At 43.9% G+C, this 21,479-nt stretch overlaps 2 protein-coding genes across 10 annotated transcripts in view; one reads left to right on the forward strand and one right to left on the reverse strand.

Moving 5' to 3' along the window:
• LOC105922864 (O-sialoglycoprotein endopeptidase) overlaps positions 1–21,479 on the forward strand; it is a 65,658-nt gene that overhangs the window by 29,663 nt on the left and 14,516 nt on the right. For 5 of the 9 annotated variants that reach the window (XM_036129930.1, XM_036129932.1, XM_036129933.1 and 2 more), the window contains 2 exons: positions 369–418; positions 2,353–3,685. The exons of 1 other annotated variant lie outside the window; for it this stretch is intronic. In XM_036129930.1, the coding sequence (XP_035985823.1) occupies positions 369–418; positions 2,353–3,581 (1,279 nt within the window). In that variant the 3' untranslated portion in view covers positions 3,582–3,685. Of the gene's footprint in view, positions 1–352; positions 419–646; positions 879–2,352; positions 3,686–21,479 lie in introns of those variants that run through there. 3 more of the 9 variants (XM_036129935.1, XM_036129936.1, XM_036129937.1) reach the window with 3 other exon arrangements.
• apex1 (APEX nuclease (multifunctional DNA repair enzyme) 1) lies at positions 4,559–21,093 on the reverse strand. The gene is made up of 5 exons (XM_036129940.1): positions 20,970–21,093; positions 13,265–13,396; positions 13,010–13,173; positions 12,722–12,914; positions 4,559–5,454 (listed from the first exon to the last, which is right to left on the reverse strand). Exons 2-5 carry the CDS (start codon positions 13,323–13,325, stop codon positions 4,940–4,942), a joined length of 933 nt encoding a protein of 310 aa, XP_035985833.1. The 5' UTR covers positions 13,326–13,396; positions 20,970–21,093; the 3' UTR covers positions 4,559–4,939.

A 21,479-nucleotide genomic window follows, 5' to 3' on the forward strand; every position in this document is an offset into this window, starting at 1 on the left:
TTACGTTTCACTAGCCTAGTAGAGAGGATTTGTTAATCGAGATATTGTGTTAATTCAGATAAACAGCATTACATAGTGATGTTCTCTGGATGTTCATTTTATTTCTGTTATTAAATTCTTGGACTTGAAAAGAAGTTGTCACTCCTTTATTCTATGTGTGTGCAGGTTTTGCTGTTAAAAGATCGCTAGTGCTCGAATTCATCCCTTTCAACCATTGTCTTGATATCAGCTTAAGAGCTGATTTATCACCAGACAATAATTAACAGACAGTTAATTAATAAATATTAAGTAACTTTAAACAGTGTATAATTGCACAACACCTTTAATATCCCTCATCATTGAAAATTATCAGTTTCCCTCTGTTACAGTTTGGAGCACTCCTATGGATCGCCTTTGGTCTCGGAGCAAGGAGATGAAAGTAAGTATTCGCTGTCACAAATGCTGGTGTAGATATTTTTTCTTCATCACTTTAACAATTATTAGAGGTATAAGACAAGATGTTGTGAAATTCAAACAGAATGACTTTGAAATATGGTTTTCTAAGCAGCCCATCAGCGCTGGTGTGACTGTAACTGTTTCTCTGTCTTCACGTAGATAAAATATAACTAAAAGTATACTTGTCTGTTTTATGCGTCCTACATTCAAGGAAATAAGTAAGTGGGGGTCGCCTGAAGGGTAAAAAGAGCTGGGTCCACCGAGGGTGTTTCACCGCAGACGGGGAGGCGGTGAAGTCAGTAACAATTCAGTTGCTATAATCGGCTAACTATGTCTGTTGTAGCGAGTTTGTTTATAGTCCATCATAACGTGTTTCCTAATTGTGTGAACAGATTTGCTTAATAAAGACTTAATTAAGTGGCCACAGAGGTGTCCTACTCTGATTGGTTTTATCTCTTTACTGGTCTGAATAATATGAAAGATATCTACTGCATTTGAGTGTCTCAAAAACTGCATTTCCAGACTTCATTTTCTGCCACCTTTTCTTAAAGACAAAAATCTGAATAACTTGAAAGCAAAAGTAAATGACCTGTGTATATACAAACATGCACAGAGACTTAGTTAACATTGCAAAAGGCTTAGTCATTTTAAAGTATAAACAAGTAACAATGACACCTAGTAATTGAAACAACACACAAAACAGATGGTGCACTTTGCCAAAATAAAATACTAAATGCTGTTTTTTTTTCCTGTTTTGACAACCCTAACAACTGTCATATGATTGGCTAAGAAACCAGGAAGTAAGCATGGGCTACACACTACACCATGCCTCCAGGTTTTAAAGGAGAAAAACTTGACTAAGACATTGTTGATGGAGAGGAGCGATTCTTAATAGGCAATGTTAGTTCCACTAAGTTAAGCCTGCAGAAGAAGTACCTTTTTTGCAGATACAAATCAGATTATAATTTATTCGATTTGACGTGTGGAAACACAAGTGGATTTGAAGGTAATTGCTGGAGCATTCAATAGTCAAAACAGGCAGGAGATAACATAGCCACCTGTCTTCATGGAGCCACAAAATCTGACGGCTGTCAAACTGAATCAGGTTCTGTTGACACGGCGACACGGCTTTCCAGCAATCGGCTCGTTTTAAACACCAAAAAACCCGAGACAATGATTAAAGCACCTCCTGCACTTCATTGTAAAGTCAGTCGAGCTTTTGTTTCATTTTGTCCAGCTCCGAGTAATTTTCAGTTCTTCTCTGGGCCTTGACTCACATGTGAGATCTCTGTCTCGTGGCCATTTCTAAATAAAAAAAATTAATTCATGCATTTAGGTCATCGTGGAAAACTTTTAACACGTTTCATAAAGTGAGATCACATCACCCTCTTTTATATTCCTTCCACTGGATCCACTTTAAATGTCTAAACAACCAAGCTCCAGATTACTTATGTAATCTTTTTACAAAATATGTCGCTGCTTAGTACCTTCGTTCGGAGGCTCATATTCTGTTAGTTGTTCCTCGCACCAGATTAAAGACAAAGGGGGACCGAGCCTTTCAGTTTACAGTACCAAGGCTGTGGAACAATCTACCTCTGCAGCAACTCTGTGGACTCTTTAGAGGCAGCTGCAAACCTTCTTGTTTAAACCGGCCTTTTGTTAAAGGTTTATTTTTATTGTGTTATTTTATTGCCATTTTTATTAATATTTGATGTTAATTGTTTCATTGGTTTCCTGCACAACGCTTTGTGATAGCTCTGCCAGAAATGGGCAATTATCTTTACCTATTCCAAGGGGAGGCTCACATTTAATGAATTTGAAAACCCCTGCACTACGCCACCACTGGCCCCAATTCTGTCTGATGAAGAAAGCTTTTCCTCATATTTCTAGTTTAACAGATTTGTTTTATACCTCCAGGTTCTCCAGCAGATCCCTCAGTGGTTGCTTTCTCCTGCCCTCAGTGCTCCTTCCAGCACTCAGAGGAAGGGCAAGTGTTGCAGCACATTGACAATGTTCACCCCACCAGTCCCAAAGCTCAACACGGACACTGGAGCTGTGCAGACTGTGGGAAGGTCTTCAGGTTCCATTCCTTACTTAAGGCCCACCAGCGCGTGCACACGGGCGAGCGGCCGTTTTCGTGTTCCCAGTGCGGAAGGCAATTCTCCTTCAAACAGTCGCTGGAGAGGCACAAGCAGACCCACTTGTCTAAGGACAAGTTCCCCTGCCCCATCTGTGGGGTGCTCTTCAAGTCGGCAGCAGATCACACGAGGCACCAGAGCGTTCACTCAGAGGACGGGGACTACCAGTGCTCAGAGTGCGGTCAGACATTCAGCCGGAAGGCTTTGTTTGTGAAGCACCTTAAGAGCCATGGAGTGGATGCTGCCAAGGTGGATGATGCATACAAGTGCTCTCGCTGCGACCTGGCTTTTAGCTGCGAGAGACGCCTGAACAAGCACGTCCTTACCCACAAGGACGACGGACTTCACAGCTGTAACTGTGGGAAGAGCTTTCCTTACCGGGCGGCTCTCACCGCTCACCAAAGAACACACCAGAGGGAGAGGACGCACATATGCACGCAGTGCGGGAAGGGTTTCCTCTACAAGGGCGGCCTGCTGAGCCACATGAAGGTCCACTCTGAGGAGATGCCCTTCATGTGCTCGTTCTGCGGCAAGAGCTTCAAGAGGGAGCGCAACATGAAGAAGCACGAGCGCTGTCACACCAGGGAGAACGTCTTCAGCTGCTCGCAGTGTGACAAGAGCTTCGTGTACAAGGCCACCTTGATTAGACACGAGCTGACGCACTCGGGCGAGAGGCCGTACCTTTGCTCCGACTGTGGCAAGGGCTTCTTCTCCCACGCAGAGCTCTTAAAGCACGAGCGCTTCCACACGGGCCACAAGCCCTTCCAGTGTCCTCACTGTGGCAAGAAGTTCACCCAGTCCTGCTACCTGACCATCCATCTGCGCTACCACACGGGGGCTCGGCCGTACGCCTGCTCCGAGTGCGACAAGAGCTTCCTCAGCGCCAATCGGCTGAAGAGACACCAGCAGACGCATTCCGGGGAAAAACCCTATCTGTGTTTAGAGTGCGGGAAAGGATTCAGGCAGTCCTATCATCTGAAAACACATCTACAAACTCATCTGTCATAAATAACTCAATTGGTGATTTAGATAGCAAATACAGAAGCATGCAATGGTAAATGTGTGTAAAAAGCATTGAAAATAAACGGTTTATTGCGCTACTAGAGAGATAACCGTTTCTTCTCATTTAACACGCTTAATAACCAGTATGGAGTTAATGAATACAGTACTGTGTGTGTGTGTGTGTTTGTGTGTGAGTAAAAGATTTAATGACAGACTGTCAGAAATGCATACGAAAACTTTCTTGCTGTGGTTGTCAGTGACTTATGGCAGCCATATTGAATTTTCAGGTCAGGGTTGGTGAGAAACCGGTGACATTCCCACTGGGACAGCTAACTTCAGGGGAACCTTCTGCTCCATCTGACACAACCTGAAAACTTTTGTATTTAGGTGGTACTTCTGAAGAGTTTCAGATCCAATCTTGGGTCCACTCCTAGGTTCCTTTCTTCTAAATTCACCCCAGATGTTCTGTAGGATTCTGGTATCCCTGTGGAATTAGTTCTGCATTAGTGCCTGAATGGTGTAGATGTTTTTGGTAAATTATGCTGCTTAAAGGCCCAACGTGGATTTTTTTTTTAGTTTACTGATGGTCCACCTGATTTTTTATTTCCATTATTTTCCAGTATTTCATAGAGCTATGCACTCTAGGGTCCAGAGTATCACAGATCCTTCACAGTGCTTTTCAACACGTTTGCGTTTATTGCTGAAAATCTCAGTTTTGGTCTTTCATGACCAAAATTGTTTCATTTTAAGTTCCTTTTGCATTTAGCAAACTCTTGCCATTGGCAATTGCAAAGAACCACACAACACTTATAATAGCTTCTTGGCTATTTTTTTTCCTTTTCCGTGTGCGAGTATACAAGTCCAATCAAAAAAAATTATTTGAAGGCTTTTCCCAAGCCATTACCATGTGTCCCTGTCTAATGCAAGTCCAGACTGTCTGTGTACCATTAAAACCAACTGAGCTGAGAAATATGCAACTCAAAGTCTGGAAAAAATATTTATTTAAGAGTGTAAGCAAGTTTTACATAAAAAATAGAACAGGGTACAAGAAAGAGCTTAATCCGTGTTTGAGTTTCTTTTACAGCAGTCGGGAACAGAAATATGATCAAAATTAGCTTAAATGTGTGTTTAGTGTTGCGTGTGTAGAGAATTTTGGGGCACATATCACACATTTTAAGAAATCAGTTGAAGTAACCAGACATGTTATGTTGTGGAACATCTCATCTAAGAAAATAAACTAAGCTACAGGCGACTTTACTAACAGGCTGGGGACCCCTCCAAACCTCTTCTCTGGTATAGTTGAGACAGGTTGGAACAAAGGGCAGAGCAAACGCTACACCATCATCATCATCATCTCTGATGATTCACACAGCCAAGTGGAGAGTGATGGGGCAGTGGTCGCTCCCCATCACCTTGTTACGGATCTTGCTGTCGCACAGGCCAGGGAGCAGGGAAGACGACAGCAGGAAGTAGTCGAGCCTCCAGCCCACGTTCTTAGAGCGGGCGTTCATCATGTAGGTCCAGAAGGTGTAGGCGTTGGCCTGCCCCGGGTAGAGCTCACGGAAGCTGTCCACGAAGCCGGCCGCCAGCAGCTGCCTGAACCCCTCGCGCTCCTCCGGGGTGAAGCCTGCGTTCTTCTTGTTGCCCTTTGGGTTTTTCAGGTCGATCTCCTGGTGTGCAACATTGAGATCCCCACACAGCACCAGGGGCTTCTGCATATCAAGCTCGCTCAGGTAGGCTCTGAAGTCTACGTCCCAGGTTTTGCGATAATCAAGGCGGACGAGCCCTCTGCTTGCGTTTGGAACATAGGCCGTCACCAGATAGAAGCTTGGGAACTCTGCAGTGATGACGCGCCCCTCCTTATCGTGCTCCTCTTTGCCTAGAGAATATGAAAAGGGATTTTTTTTTGGTCAATACTTAAAACATTTAGTGGTCCCATGTAGGGGTGGGCGATATGAAGAAAATCTAATATGATATCTTTAGGCTATATCACGATACATGATATATATCACAGTATGTTCAAATAACCTTGAAAACAAATGTTTTTAGCCACATAGCGCCTAAAGTTGCCTTAGTATATCTCATATTAATGTGTCAAATGTTTTTGTTTACAAAATAAAAATTAATTTAAAATGTTATATTTTTGCCAATTTTCAACAATAGCTGCACATAGAAGCTTTTCACAAGTTACAATATTGTCACATTAGAGCTCTTTCATGGTCAACACTGGACCTTTAAAAAACAGAACATCTCAGCGGCCAAAAGGAACACCAAGGAAAAATTTGACACAAAATAAACCTCAAAAAAGGTGCTCTATAGTGCTTAAGACATAAAAATTTGTATAATAAAAATGTGACAATCCCAAAAACAAAAGCTTGTATTGTGACTATAAAATGAACTGACCAGTCGCAGCTACATATTCAGAGCATCTCAAAAATATTTCCATTGCTCTTTATGTGCTGGGAAATTTTAAACAAGAAAAGTTTTTTTCTGTCATATGGGATTTAGCAAAAGAAGACGCCAGTTTAAACAGTTTTTGGCTGGTTTAATTAAAGTTTCCTTCGGTGTGTGGGGGGTGGGGGTCGACACGCAGAGTTTACAAGTCTTTATTTTGCACTGGATGACTTTTTAGGTGGAACAAATTTGTGGTACTTCTACCTTTTGTGGCAATGGTGTTACAGCAAGTTTTGCAAATTACCGCATTTTGTTCGACCTCCTTCTTGTGAAATCCAAACCACTGCCATATTATTGACCCAGTGCTGTTTCTCTTCAGACTCATTTTCTTATTTACCTGAAACGCCCGCTGTTGCCATAGTTCTCGCTGTCTCGTCAACGTAAATGAGCGCATGGGTTCGTTGTTGTGTGTGCGCCAAAACTCTTTCTGGTTTGGAGGAGTGATGCGTTCACAGCATGTGGGAAAAACTAAACTCATAGTGAATCAAATTCAGCGGCTCAATCTCGCTATGAAAATTTACACTGGATGGTCGCGATAAAGCCATTTTAACCATTGCGGAGGAAAACTCGAGATACATCGGGTATATTCGATATATTGCCCACCCCTAGGCCCAAGTCGATTTTTTTAGAACCAGTCCTCAAGACTGCATGTTTTAATAAATGTAGAAAGCTGATTTAAAAGTATACTATGCAACCGGGGTTGATTTTCCTGCGAGGCTCCCCCCAGAGGGCGAAAGTAAAAGTGCACTGTTGTAAAGATGCTCAGCTGTTCTGGTTTCTCCGTCAAGCCAGGCGCGGTTGTTTTGAGCTTAGCAGACAGGCGAACGCAATGAAAAGTAAAAAAAACGGCAGTACAAACAATGACTAACACAGTGAAAGTATGAACATCAGGGTTTCCCGCAGCGCTATCTTGGCGAGGCGGCCGCCTCGCCAAACTCACGCTACTGCCTCGCCAACATTCAAAAAATAAATAAATAAATAAAAATAGTAAAACTCGCGGTTCTTTGTTGTTGCTTTCGCGTGTGCATATAGTGAATGGCAGGGCAAAAACACATGGAGTTCTCGCCGTAAAGCAAGACCGACTCTTGCGGTCTTGCACGAGACTTCTGAACCTGTGGATGCAGGCCAAGGGCTCTTGCAATTGCAAGTACGGTATTTCCCCCACACACCACCAGGGCGGCCGAGAAAACCTTTGTTCGACCTGAAATGACTCATTTAATCATCCAAAACGGTATGGAACACATTAATTAACTGAAAAATGTTGCATAGTATGCCGTTAAATGGATGGATTAAAATTTGTGCCGTTCCATTAAAAGGGTTTAATCAGGTATTGTGGCGGACCATTAGGGGGCTCCACTCTCACTCAGTGGAGAAGTTGTAGTGATGAGAAATATGTTTGTTCATTGGTGTATATATATATGGTTTTCTGTACAGTTGCTCTCAGTTGGAGTAGAGTAAAGAACTGTTTAAACCTGCTTACTTTGTGTCGTCATTTTCACTCCTCCACATTGGTGACCCCTGTGAGCCAACATGTCCACATCTGATGGCCTGCCCAGCTCCTCACAGCCGATCGCCGTTTCTGGTGGACCTCCACCGGCTCCTCCGGCTTCTTTTGCTGTGGCCGTTAAGATTCCGGATTTCTGGCTACATGATCCGCAATCATGGTTCTTCTACGTCGAAGCACAGTTTGCTCTTCGTGGAATCTCATCGGACGACACAAAGTACCACTATGTGGTTTCGGCGCTGGATCCGCCTTCTACCAGACGCGCAATGACCCTGCTTCGCAATCCTCCCACGGACGGATAGTACAGCGCGCTCAAACACCTGCTTCTCCGCCGTTACTCCCTGTCCGATGCAGAACGCGTCGAGAAGCTGCTTTCTCTCTCGGGGTTAGGGGATGGCTCAGCTTTGGAGCTGATGGAAAGCATGCTGTCCTTGCTGGTGACGACGACGGTGGGTTTCTTTTCATCCACCTGTTCCTGCGACAACTCCCGGCTGCGGTGCGGATCGCTCTGGCTAACTCGTCCCTGCTGCGGGAGAAGGAAACGCCAGAAGCCGGCTTTTTGTTTCTACCATCAGTGCTTCGGCGTCAGGGCCGGGAAACGACCAAGCCGACGCCTGCTAGCAGCCGCGGCCGTCGGCGATAAGGAGAGGCTGCTCTTTATTGAGGATTCGCGATCGGGGAGACGTTTTCTGGTGGATTCAGGTTTGCAGAAGAGCATCGTTCCCCCGGCGGGCTCCGACAGGCTTGCTGAGGGCTGCGGTCCCCAGCTGACCGCCGCTAACGGTTCTCCTATCACAACATTCGGAGAAAGGTTGGTGACTGTCTGTTTCAATGGACGTGACTTCCAGTGGAACTTTGTAGTAGCAGCGAGCTCTGTCCCCATCATAGGGGCTGACTTCCTCTGTGCTCACGACCTGCTTGTGGACGTTGCAAACCGGCGTTTAATTGACGCTGTGTCTTTTTCTTCACTGCCTTGTATAACGCGAGGAGCTGGGCCGTTAGTACATACTAATTTTTTAGCTTCAGGGGACGCGTTCCAGCGTTTATTGTCGGACTTTCCTTCTCTGACTCTCCCCAATTTTTCTAACACAGACACAAAGCACGGGATAGAGCATTATATCCCCACAACTGGCGCTCCAGTGTTTGCGCGCACGCGCGCCGCCTTGACGCGGCAAAGCTGCCCGTTGCACGCGAGGAGTTTGCCAACATGGAGCGTTTAGGGATCCTGAGGCGCTCCAACAGCCCCTGGGCGTCACCGTTGCACATGGTGCCCAAGTCGGACGGCCAGTGGCGGCCTTGTGGGGATTTCCGTCGTCTAAATAACGTCACAAAGAATGACCGTTATCCTATCCTCCACATCCAGGATTTCTCTGCCCATCTCTCCGGGACATCCATTTTTTTCTCAAGTGGATTTGGTGCGGGGTTATCACCAGGTCCCCGTGAGAGCTGAGGACATTCCTAAAACCGCGGTAATCACTCCGTTTGGCCTGTTTGAGTTTTTACGCATGCCATTCGGCCTTAAAGGTGCAGCTCAAACATTTCAGCTGTTGATGGATTCCATTCTGCGAGGATTGTTGTTTGTTTTTGTTTATTTGGACGACATCCTTGTGGCCAGCAGCTCGGCCGAACAGCACATGTCCCACCTACGTCAGGTTTTTCAACGTTTGGCGGCACATGGCCTCATTGTCAACCCTGCAAAATGCCAATTTGGGTTGCCGGTCATTGACTTTTTGGGCCACCGCATTTCTGCCAGTGGTGCGGTCCCATTGCCACAGAAAGTTCAGGCGGTAGCCAATTTTCCCCGCCCCCAGACGGTTAAAGCACTGCAGGAGTTCTTGGGGATGGTTAATTTTTACAACCGCTTTATCCCCAAAGCAGCACAACTTCTGCAGCCGCTTTACGGTGCGCTCAAACAAAGAAAAGCCACCGACAGCATCGACTGGGTCCCTGAACGCCTCCAGGCGTTTGGTGGCACTAAGTCTGCTTTGGCCGATGCTGCTCTTCTGGCCCACCCTTCCCAGTCAGCACAGATCGCTCTGACAACTGATGCATCTGACGTGGCTGTGGGGGAGGTTTTGGAGCAGCGTGTCTCTGGTGTTTGGCAGCCACTTGCCTTTTTCAGCCGCACTTTGCGAGACGCAGTGATGCAGACATCCTTGCGTTACAGTCTGGGTCCACAGGCCTCCAGCTGGAGGAAAGACAGATGCAGGAAGGTAGTCCTCCTCTGATCCGCGATGTTTCTACTGGCTGTCCCCGCCCTCTGGTTCCTGTTTCATGGCGCCACCGGGTTTTTGACACGTTACACTGCCTCTCGCATCCCGGCATTAGGGCCTCCGTCAAACTGGTTGGTTCTAAATTTGTTTGGACTGGACTGCGCAAAACAGTTAGAGAATGGGCTGCAGCCTGTGTCCAGTGCCAGCGTGCTAAGGTCCAGAGGCACACTAAAGCACCTTTGGAACCATTTCCCATCCCTGACAAGCGGTTTGATCATGTGCATGTAGACCTTGTGGGTCCCCTTCCCCCATCACAGGGTTTCACACATCTCCAGACCATGATCGATCGTACCACCCGGTGGCCGGAAGTGGTTCCCCTGTCATCTATAACATCAGCAGCGGTGGCCCGGGCTTTTCTGTCCACCTGGGTTGCATGTTTTGGCCCCCCCTCTGACATTACTTCTGATAGGGGCCCACAGTTCATTTCAGAGCTTTGGTCCGCCATGGCCGATGGTCTGGGGGTCAAGATCCACCGCACCACTGCGTACAATCCGCAGGCTAATGGGTTGTGTGAGCGGTTCCACAGGTCTTTGAAAGCTGCGCTCTGCGCTTCTTTGACTGACGGCAACTGGGTTGACCGCCTTCCATGGGTCATGCTTGGTTTGCGTTCAGCCGTTAAAGAGGACCTTGGTGCTTCCACAGCTGAACTTGTTTTCGGTCAGCCCCTGCGTGTCCCTGGGGCGTTTTTACCTGATTCCCCTACGCCACAATTCAGTCCACTTGGGCAACGTTTTTTCCCCTCAGGGAGACTCCTTTCATGTTCCCACCCCTGTTCACCATTGCTTGCCCCAGTCCTTTGTTCCTGAGAACTTAGAGACCTCTAAACTTGTTTTCGTTCCGACACGATGCGCACAGAACACCCTACGACCTTTGTATGATGGCCCTTTCAGAGTCCTTGAACCAGGGGCTAAACATTTTCTTTTGGATTTGGGAGGGCGTAAGGAAACTATCTGTGTTGACAGGCTCAAACCCGCTCATGTCTTGGCGGACGATCAGGTGGTAACGTCCCAAGCTCCTCGCAGGGGAAGACCCCCCGCCACTGTTTTAATGGACCGCTGGAAAAAAAAAAAAAAAAAAAAAATATATATATATATATATATATATATATATATATATATATATATATATATATATATATATATATATATTTTTTTTTTTTTTTTTTTTTCTGTACAGTTGCTCTCAGTTGGAGTAAAGAACTGTTTAAACCTGCTTACTTTGTGTCGTCATTTTCACTGCTCCACAGTATTACTGAACGAGGTGAGTGTGAACCAAGTTCAGGGAATTATTTTAGAGCATGGGTTAAAGCATAAATAATCAGTTTGACTGTAAATGTTTGAGTCAGCCCATATATTCCCGGGACCGTGGACGTCATGCCACATTAGTTACCTCACTTGCTTTGTTTTTATTGTGCAAAGTCAACATTAACCAAATCTGGTAGTTTTACAATATGCAATGACCATTCTTTTCTCTGTCCCACTTTTCAGCTTCAGAGCCCTCTCCATCACCTCCTTCACTTTCCACATCCATAACATCAACTGGCTAACTTTCATATTTGCAGCATCAACCAAGTTCTTCCTTCGCACCTTTGCCAAACTGGTCTACAGTCCACTTTACAGTTTCAGCTCCCTTTCCTCCCTGTCCTCCAGAAAACCTTAATAAACTACAACTACACACACACACACAGACAGAGACAGAGAGAGAGAGAGAGAGAGAGACACAGAGAGAGAGAGAGAGAGAGAGAGAGAGAGAGAGAGAGAGAGACACACACACACAGAGAGAGAGAGAGAGAGAGAGATAGAGAGATGATAGAGAGATAGACACACAGACAGAGAGAGACACAGAGAGAGACACAGAGAGATAGATAGAGACACAGAGAGATAGAGAGAGACACATAGATAGATAGAGATAGATATATATATATATATATATATATAGATATATATATATATATATATATATATATATATATATATATACACACACACACACACACACACAGGACTGTCTCAGAAAATTAGAATATTGTGATAAAGTTCTTTATTTTCTGTAATGCAATTAAAAAACATGAAATGTCATACATTCTGGATTCATTACAAATCAACTGAAATATCGCAAGCCTTTTATTGTTTTAATATGACCTTTTAGTGGAGGTGGAGGCAGCTCTGACCTAGTATTTATTAACATCGCTTAAGTGAGGGCTTTTTAATGTCAGGAAATATTAACACAGGAAAGCTAAATTGTCGTGACGGCAGTGCCCAGCTATGGTCCAACACTTAGCCCTCTAGGCTGTTATTTATTCACTCTTATCTACATTTGGTATCATTGATTTTTTTAATTAAAGATGATTTTTACAAGTTTATGTGTGTATCAGGCAAATTAATCCAGCGTCACTATAGCCCTTAGGCTTAAAAAGGTTGGTGACCCATGGTACCAACCGTTTTGGCAGGACACTTGAGTTTAAATGTTTTATATAGCATCACTACATTGGTGTTGTGAAGTATCTGATAAGTCAGATCATATGCAGTGTCCAGTCAGTAACTGTTATCCAACAAGGATATCATTTAAATTTAAGGATTAATTTTTATTGTGGTCTAAATGCTTTATTTTTTAACCCTACATAACACAAAATGAATGTCATTCAGCTGTGAGGATAGAGAGAAAGAGGAGAAGATGACAGAAGATGAGAAGATGATTTATTATTTGTTAAATGTGTTAAATTTGTTAATTGTCTGAAATAAATTCCTTTCATTCATTCATTCACTTTAAAGGAATGACTGATGAGATGCATACAACTTAGAATTTGGTATATTTCAGGTCAGGATGTCTAAAACCCACCAGACAGTGGGTCCTGAGGGCTAGAGCAGAATACCAAAGGTCTAAACGGCGCATCAACAGATCAACTCATTACTCACCGATTCCATAGGTCACCTTGAGAGGTTCAGTCTTGCACAGCATGGCTACACCACTGTACCCCTCCTTGTCATCGGATACAGCCCAGTACTTATGGGGGTACTCAGGCATGGACGTGATCTCGGCAGGGAGGGCCTTTTCTGAGCACTTCGTCTCTTGGAGGCACAGGACATCTGGCGCCTCCTCACGCACCCACTGGGAACAACAAGTGTGACGGTTAGCTTTCGCTTAGTGTGTTTTTTTGTTGAGAGACTCAGAGCGGCAGACTGATCCTTTTACTGCAAACTCACATCCAGTCCATTCTTTTTCACCCACGCCCTGAGCCCATCGACATTCCAGGAGGTGATCTTCATGTTGGCGCTGCGTCCATCATTGCTCGTCGTTTTGTCAGGGGGATCGTTGTACAATATCGGGGCTTCTGGTTCCTTGGATTTTTTGGTCTTCTTTGCAGAAGCTGAAGAAAAGAAAATATGTTGGATGACACATTTAGTGTTTTTGTTTTATTTTCCCTGTCCAATGAAATCTTTAGTGGAAACGGCAAGTACCAGAGCCTGTCTTGTTCTCCCCCTCTGCTGCCGCCTCCTCTGTGTTCTTGCCTCTCTTCATACTGGAACTGACTCTGCAAGCAAACACACCTCGCACACACACAGCACGCACACACAGCAGCACCCGCGCCGCTAGAGAAAGGGAAAGAAAAGAAACAAACGGAATATTGGCGACATTATCAGAATCAGACAGATCAGTCAGAATCAGACATACTTTAATAATCCCAGAGGGAAACTGATGTTTCATTCAGTACCACCACCATTACATAAACATCACAAACATTTCAGGGAGGAGACGGTTCACTGAGGCCGTGCAGCCAAGGACAATACTGTCCACAAGGCTCTGCCCTTATCTGTAGAAGGAAGATTACAACAACATGGGGGAAAAGGGAGGGAGAAAAAAAAGGCAGATGTTTCACAATTTATGCTCTCACAAATAAAAAGTCAAACAACCGACAAAAAAACCCCTCACAGCACGAAAAGCACAAATAACACAGGACACATATATGCAAAAGGTAACATTTGAAACCAGTCGCTTGTACGTAAGTTCATCAGTTTTATGAGTATCAGTTATGTGTGTGTGTATGGGTGAAAGTGTTTATATCTTCATGAACACTCTCCAGAGGCCATGGTCCTTGATGTTATCAGCCGGCCCACAGTTCAGCAAAAGCATCCACAGGTGTCCGCGGGGAAGGGGGGTAGCCAGGAGCTTTTCTGAGCATTCTTCGCCATAACAATCCAGGAGTAGAGGGCATAATCCAAATATGTTATTTGTTATGTGGGCAAGCTGCACTGCCTTTCCTATCAGCTTTAAGTCATTTTGCTGGCTCCAAATGGTAAATCCAATTATCCGAATTGTTGGCCTTTTCCGCACTTCACTTCCAGATTTTATCCCATCACCCCTTTGAGTTCAACCACCAAAGCCAGTCTGCGTTCCAGCACAGCCAGCTTTCGGCTCTGCTCCTTCACCTTCCAGGCTTGTCCGATCACAGCCATAGCAGGGTTTCCCGCAGCGCTATCTTGGAGAGGCAGCCGCCTCGCTAAATTCACGCTACCGCCACGGCAACATTCAAAAAACACTAACTCGATATGCTTGCATGTTTATTTGACGTTAACACGCGGTTCTTTGTTGTTGCTTTTGCGCGTGCATATAGTGAATGGCAGGGGGAAAAAAAACACATGGATACCACCCCGCGCGCAAAAGTTGTCGTCAAAGACCACCCCCACCCCCGAGTCGGTCCGCGCAAAACTTGTCGTCTCCACCCCCCCTCCGCAAGTTGGTCCGCGCAAAACTTGTCGTCTCCACCCCCCCTCCGCAAGTTGGTCCACGCAAAACTTGTCTCCACCCCCCCCGGGAGTCGGTCCGCGCAAAACCTGTCGTCTCTCTATCCCCAACTCACCGCATCGCCTATGCAAATTCCTTCGAGAAACACTGCATAGGGAGAGCATCATATGCACATGACATTATAGCACTTTAACAGATGTGTGGTTTCATCCATTTTGCAATCTAATAAAAACACATTCTCTGGATTTTATTTGCTGAATCAGACGGTGACTGCCAGTGGTGGTTTCTGATATGGGCGATGTGGGCATCAGATTCCCCTCGGACTGACTATGTTCACAGTGTCTAATGCAATACTCAAAAACTCCACTTGTGGATATTAATATTATACTAATAGTAGTAATGCAGTAATAGTCTTATTGTATTTATTTCTAGTTTTTTGTATTTGTATTTAATACTTGTAACTTGCACAGTATTAACATTCATTTGTCTTGATGCGTTTGTTCATAGTACTATTTCAGAGTCTTCCATGTTTGTCTGTGATGCCTGTAGTGGGTGTGTGTGTGTGTGTGTGTGTGTGTGTGTCGGGGGGGTTGCCCAGGATGCCAAACAGGCTAGGCGACAGGATAAGCAACTGAAAAAAGAAACTGGATTTCTACAGCCTAGAGGTATGGTTGGTATGGATGCTACTTTCATTTTTAAAGGCAAGGAAATTGACCGAGAGCGGACGGCAGCAACCACAAGGAAGGCTGAATGAAATCTACCATTTTGTTATTTGGACCTTCAACCTCTGTCTGCTATGAAACGTACTGTATTTGGAAACACTGGCGGCAATTTAATTGCTAGGTAAAAGCCAGCAGCCAAAAAGTGGCTGACGATAGTTTAAAATATCAACTGTATAAATCATTTAGTCTTTTTAATTGGTAATACAAACACATTATATATATATATATATATATATATATATATATATATATATATATATATATATATATATATATATATATATATATATATATATATATATATATATATATATTAGTGCTGTCAGTTAAACGCGTTATTAACGGCGTTAACGTAACCCCATTTTAACGCCGACAATTTTTTTGTCGCCGTTAATCCCGCGTCAAAACACACACACCGTTCCCTAATGTTTTTCCCCCCGCCACGCTTCCCGGACTGTGTTTCTTTTACCCTCGGCGCTTTCCGTAGTTTCAAGAGTGCTAGAAAACTGTAGCAAAACAAAACCGCGCTGCGCTCACTGTTGCCAACACTGAGCGCTAAGTTTATTTTACCCTCGGACACATGCGACTTTGGGCTTCTTTTTTCTAAAAGCGCTTCTAAATTTCATAAGTCACGGGTTGCGGTTTTTTTGGGCAGGTTTCTGAAAGTGTAATCGCTTATTTGGGCTCTAAAATAAGTGATGAAATAGGGGTTATTATGAGACCTGCCTGCACTACATTTGAGTGTATCCAGCTGAAATATCCCTCCGCCATAGGAGCCGACGGTAGTAAAGGCAGACAGAGCAACTCTGCACGTATTTTCTGCAGTTTACGGTGCAATAACCGGTGATAACTGCTGAAAGTAGATTACTTGGTGCAGATCACCATTTTATCAGACATTGGTTCTGAAGATGAGCTTTTACACGTTGATAACATTGCAGAAACCCAACCCATAAACCGTACTTTAATGCTTATTAATTTGTTTTCTCTGTATTTGACAAACAAAGGCTGAATCACGTTGCCAAACGAAGGACCTGGAGTTACTAAACAGTTGCTTAACAGTCTCATTCAGGGTACTAAGCTCCTGCCCAGTTGCAAGCAAAGTGTAAGACTGGAATGACCTGGAAATTTAAAACCTTTTAAGCCTGGAAAAGGGTTTTAAATTTCCAGGTCATTCCAGTCTTACACTTTGCTTGCAACTGGGCCAGGAGCTTAATACCCTGAATGAGACTGTTTTAGTAACTCCAGGTCCTTCGTGGATAAAATAGATTACATGGTGCAGATCACCATTTTAAGCAGACATTGGTTCTGAAGATGAGCTTTTACACGTTGATAACATTGCAGAAACCCCAACCCATAAACCGTACTTTAATGCTTATTAATTTGTTGTCTCTGTATTTGACAAACTAAGGCTGAATTACGTTGCCAAACGAAGCATTTCAGTTTAAAGTTCTTCCAGCATCGAGTATGACAGAAACAAGTTAGTTGTGACCACTGCCAAGTTAAACTTTGGTATTGAACATAAAATGGTAATGCTGCTCCCTGCGGTTACCTCAGAAATTGCTTTTGGTAGATTTTTTCCCCATAAAGAGAATTCCGTCAGTGGCAATAAGCTTTAATTTATTATTATTATTGCTATTTTTTGTTTTACATGTCTAAGTTGAGCTTTACACTAAATATGTGTTACTGATAAGTGCTATGAACACTTTTGTTCATATGGCAGCAGAACATTAAAATAAAAGTGCTCTTTACACTACTTTTGAATTCATTCTTGGAGTTTGTAAATACAATGCGATTAATCATGATTAATCAGGCAAATTATGCGATTAATCGCAATTAAATATTTTAATCGTTGCGCTACTTCCGGGTTACGCCGGTAGGCATAAGCAGGACTGTTCTCGCCAAACACCGTGACAAAACGGGTGAATTAGAGTGTGCTTTTAGTTTGTTTATTTTCGAAATGTAAACAATGCCTACGACTTGTTGTGCTCCCGGTTGCACACAGAGGCATTCCAAATCGTTGGATGTACGTTTCTTTCGTTTACCGAAGGACAAAGAAAGACAAAAGAAATGGATATTTTCAATGAAAAAGGACCCAGGCAGACAAATCCCAATCGACTGTGGGAGCTATCATACCCCGACAGAATTTGCAGTCTACACTTCATCTCCGGTAAATACAACTTAATTTTGCACTGGTCATTGTTCTGCTTAAATAATTAAAGCCGCAAGCAGCGTCGATCGGCCCTGCAGCCAAGCGCCACTCTGGCCTATAGACCCCTTGCATCTGACGTCACAGTCACGTGATCGGGGGTGCGCGCCTCCATCTTGGTGGGCACGCTAGCCTGACAGCCCGTCTACTACATGACAAAACGGGTGATTTAGAGCGTACTTTTAGTTAGTTTATTTTTGGAATCTAAACAATGCCTACGACTTGTTGTGCTCCCGGTTGCACACAGAGGCATTCCAAATCGTTGGATGTACGTTTCTGTCGTTTACCGAAGGATGAGGAAAGAAGAAAGAAATGGATATTTTCAATGAAAAGAGCGCAGGCAGACACTCCCAATGGACTGGGGGAGCCCTCATACTACGAGAGAATTTGCAGTCTACACTTCATCTCCGGTAAATACAACTTAATTCTGCTCTATTCATTGTTCTACTTAAATAGCGGCGGAGGGGAGGTGGCGATCGCTACACGGGCCGGAGGAGCGGCTGCTGCTGCTGTAGCAGCCGCTGTCTGAAGAAGCAGCAGCGGCGGCTGCGGCGGCTGCTGTAGCGATCGCTACACGGGCCGGAGAAGCCGCTGTTGCTGCTGTAGCCGCCGCTGTCTGGAGCAGCACCCGCTTCCTGCTGCTCCAGACAGTGGCGGCTCTCCGGCCAGTGTAACGATCGCCACCTCCCCTCCGCCCGTTCACGGGCGCTAGTACTTCTGTGTTTACGCTGCAATGTCGCCGACACCCCCACCCATTTTAACAAGACACCAACACCAAACACCAAAATAATCCGTAGTGAGTGATGTTTTTTTTAACCTACCGGGCGGGTCTTCCTCTCTGCTTTGTGCTGTTGCACAAACATGTCTGAACATCCATCCATCCATTTTCTGACCGCTTAATCCCTCATGGCGTCGCGGGCGTTGCTGGAGCCTTTTTCCTGATATAAAATAATTGCAGCCGTCCAGTGGTTTCAGGGGCTTTCGTGCTCTCTTGTCCGTACTGGCCAGCGTGTTTATAAAGCAGCTGTGTCGCGGTCCCTTGGCCAGCATTTCACAGACTCGCTCCGTCCCTTCAGGCTTTTGCTGTGTGGATCTGGCAATCTGATACCATCAACCATCAACTTACTCTTAAAACGATCTTGTGATACGTTATCTAAAGAAGAAAAATACCTGGAGAACTCGTCATTTCGTCAAATGGCGTGCCAACCAATATGGCCGCCACGCAAGGGGTTCTGGGTAACGGAGTCACGTGGTTGCAAGGGGTCTATTGGCCACCGCGGGGGTTCGCGCACCACCGGCCGCCAGCCACCGCAGAAGCTGTCATGTGTCTTACATGCTAATTTTACTGAAACATCACGGACAGACGGCTTAGTTTTAGAGCAAATTCATAAACAATTGTTTTCAACAGCAGACAAACGGAACTAAACAGATGCCAATGTCAAACTGAACTCACGTAAACAGGAGACATCAACTGAAATAATAATAAAAAAGATAACCTGAATTTAACAGACGTCAACATATTCCATATTCCAATCTACTTTTTAGGCTAATTATACACAATTTAGACCTAGTGCTATTTTAACAAACAAGCATATTATTAGTTGTTATCTCTTATCTGATGAATTGCTGATGTTTGGCACTTTGTTTTACCTCATGTTACAGTGCTCTTTAAATAATGATGACATTCATGATGATTATGATCAGAATAAACTTTTGCATCACCTCCCAGAAGCTGGAAAGAAAAGAGACAAAAACATTTCCAAAGTCGCATGAAATAAACAGTCTGTGCAACAGTGAGCGCGGGTCTGTTTTGCTACAGTCTCTAGCGCTCTTGAAACTACGGAAAGCGCCGAGGGTAAAGGAAACACAGTCCGGAGAGTGTGGCGGGGAAAAAAACATTAGGGAACGGTGTGTGTGTGTGTTTTGACGCGCAATTAACGGCGACAAAAAAAATTCCGACTTTGTGGTCTAACGTGTTAATAACGCGTTAAAACTGACAGCCCTAATTTATATACATTATTTAAATCCATAATATTACTTAATCAGACCAGAGGGGAGGAGGAATGTATCCCCCCCAGGGATAAAACATGAATGACCAGAGGGGGGGGGGGGGGGGGCGTCAGATTTTCTCTCAGGTTTGACCTGCTGATTCCAGTTTCTCTCCCCATGGACTATAACTCAAAACAGAACAAAAAATGTGCTTTGGGTTCTTCGACAGAAGTATAAATTTCTAATCAAATAGAAAAATTAATAAGATGCATCAAACCTTATCTTCCTTCCTACATCGATCACAGATATTAAAGTTACTAAATTTTTCCAATCACAAATGTGTGCAGCATTTCAGCCACAAAAGACTGCATACATGTCAGATGTGATAAGCTGTAATGTTTACATGGTCCGCACATTCAAACTGCTTGTCAATAATAGATTTGGAAATTTTGACAGACTTCCCCTGCATTGTCTGACTGCAGTCAAGTGAGTCCTCACTTGTTTTTGTTGGTCACGTAAACACTAAGGATTATGGCAGTGACAGCTGAGACTACTTTTCAAAATAAAAGCAACATTTTCGCGATGTATCGACCAAGTGTTTTTACACATTTACATCACTTATGACATATTGTTTTATGCTTTATGTGTAATCTTTTCTATTATTCTTGTCTGCTGGTGAAAATTTAAATATATACTTTGGTCACACTCTTTAACCTTTTTTTACAGGTGACTACTTTCACTTACAGATGACAGATGATGATCTCCAGAATTCAAGCTACATGATTTGGGATTCAAAAATAAAAGCATTTAAAAATCTCAACATTGACTCAATTTGACCTGTGTTGTTGTAAATGTTGCTACAGAATTGGACGTTTTATGTGAATACTATAACATCAGCATCACAACTATCCTTTTATGTACAAGTCTATTTTGAAAGTGATTTTACCTCATAATCCAGCACCATGATCACGCCATGATGTACCTTGGAGGAGATTTTGTTATAGTTTAACCATGAAGAAAATGGGTTCTGAGTGTGTGCGCATGCTCTTATTCGCGAAAATATCTCCCGCACGCGTGTGAACGTTGAAAAAGACGAAATGTGGGTTGAAGCCTTGATTCGCTCTTAAAGTTGGAATCCCCGTTAACTCGTCTTTTTTGCCTGTAATTTGACGCGGATGGAAACTACGGATCGTGCAAATATCACCCCTGATGAGAGGCATGGCTGCGAAACATAGGGAATGGAAGCCAAACAGAGTCGTGAAGCCCGTTTCTCTGGGATCTGTCAGTCGAGCTAAAGCCAACATGTGCTAAGGCTAGCCATGGCTCTAACAAAGAAGCAGCAGCAGGCGGCCTGTATTAGGAATGGATGACAGAGGAACGATCAGCGAACAACACCAGCTTCTCGCTGCCTCCATTGTCTCATCTAACAAATGCAAATGCGCGTAATTAAGCTTTTTCACTTTTGGCGCGTTTTAGGAAATGGGCATGCAAATATGTTCTTACTTGCTCTTTCACGACAGGATGCAGAGCCCAGCCAGGCAGCAGTCGCCAGTCAGACAGGAGCTCAACCACTGAGCTATATTATACACTGGAGTGCTAATCCCCCGCTGTTTGAACGAGTCGCTTTGAAGCCACCAGCCGCCATATTGGTACTCCCTATTTCCCCCCAGTAACTAGGGAATATGTGCGCTGCAGCATCGGATAACGAGGATTTTCTCATGGTCGGGGGGGGGTTAAGACTTTTAAAATGTCAAATGCCATATACTTTTATGTTATATTCTAAAACTATCAAGTACTGAGAAAGTCATGTGCTGAAATATTTTGCATTTTATTCATTTAAATATATATATTTAACATTTATAAATATATAAATAACAATATACAAAAACATATATTTACATATACACACATTATATATATATATATATATATATACATATACACACATTATATATATATAAATACATATACACACATTATACATATATACATATACACACATTATATATATAT

Source organism: Fundulus heteroclitus, unplaced genomic scaffold (genome assembly GCF_011125445.2).
Source record: "Fundulus heteroclitus isolate FHET01 unplaced genomic scaffold, MU-UCD_Fhet_4.1 scaffold_252, whole genome shotgun sequence".
Taxonomy (NCBI): domain Eukaryota; kingdom Metazoa; phylum Chordata; class Actinopteri; order Cyprinodontiformes; family Fundulidae; genus Fundulus; species Fundulus heteroclitus.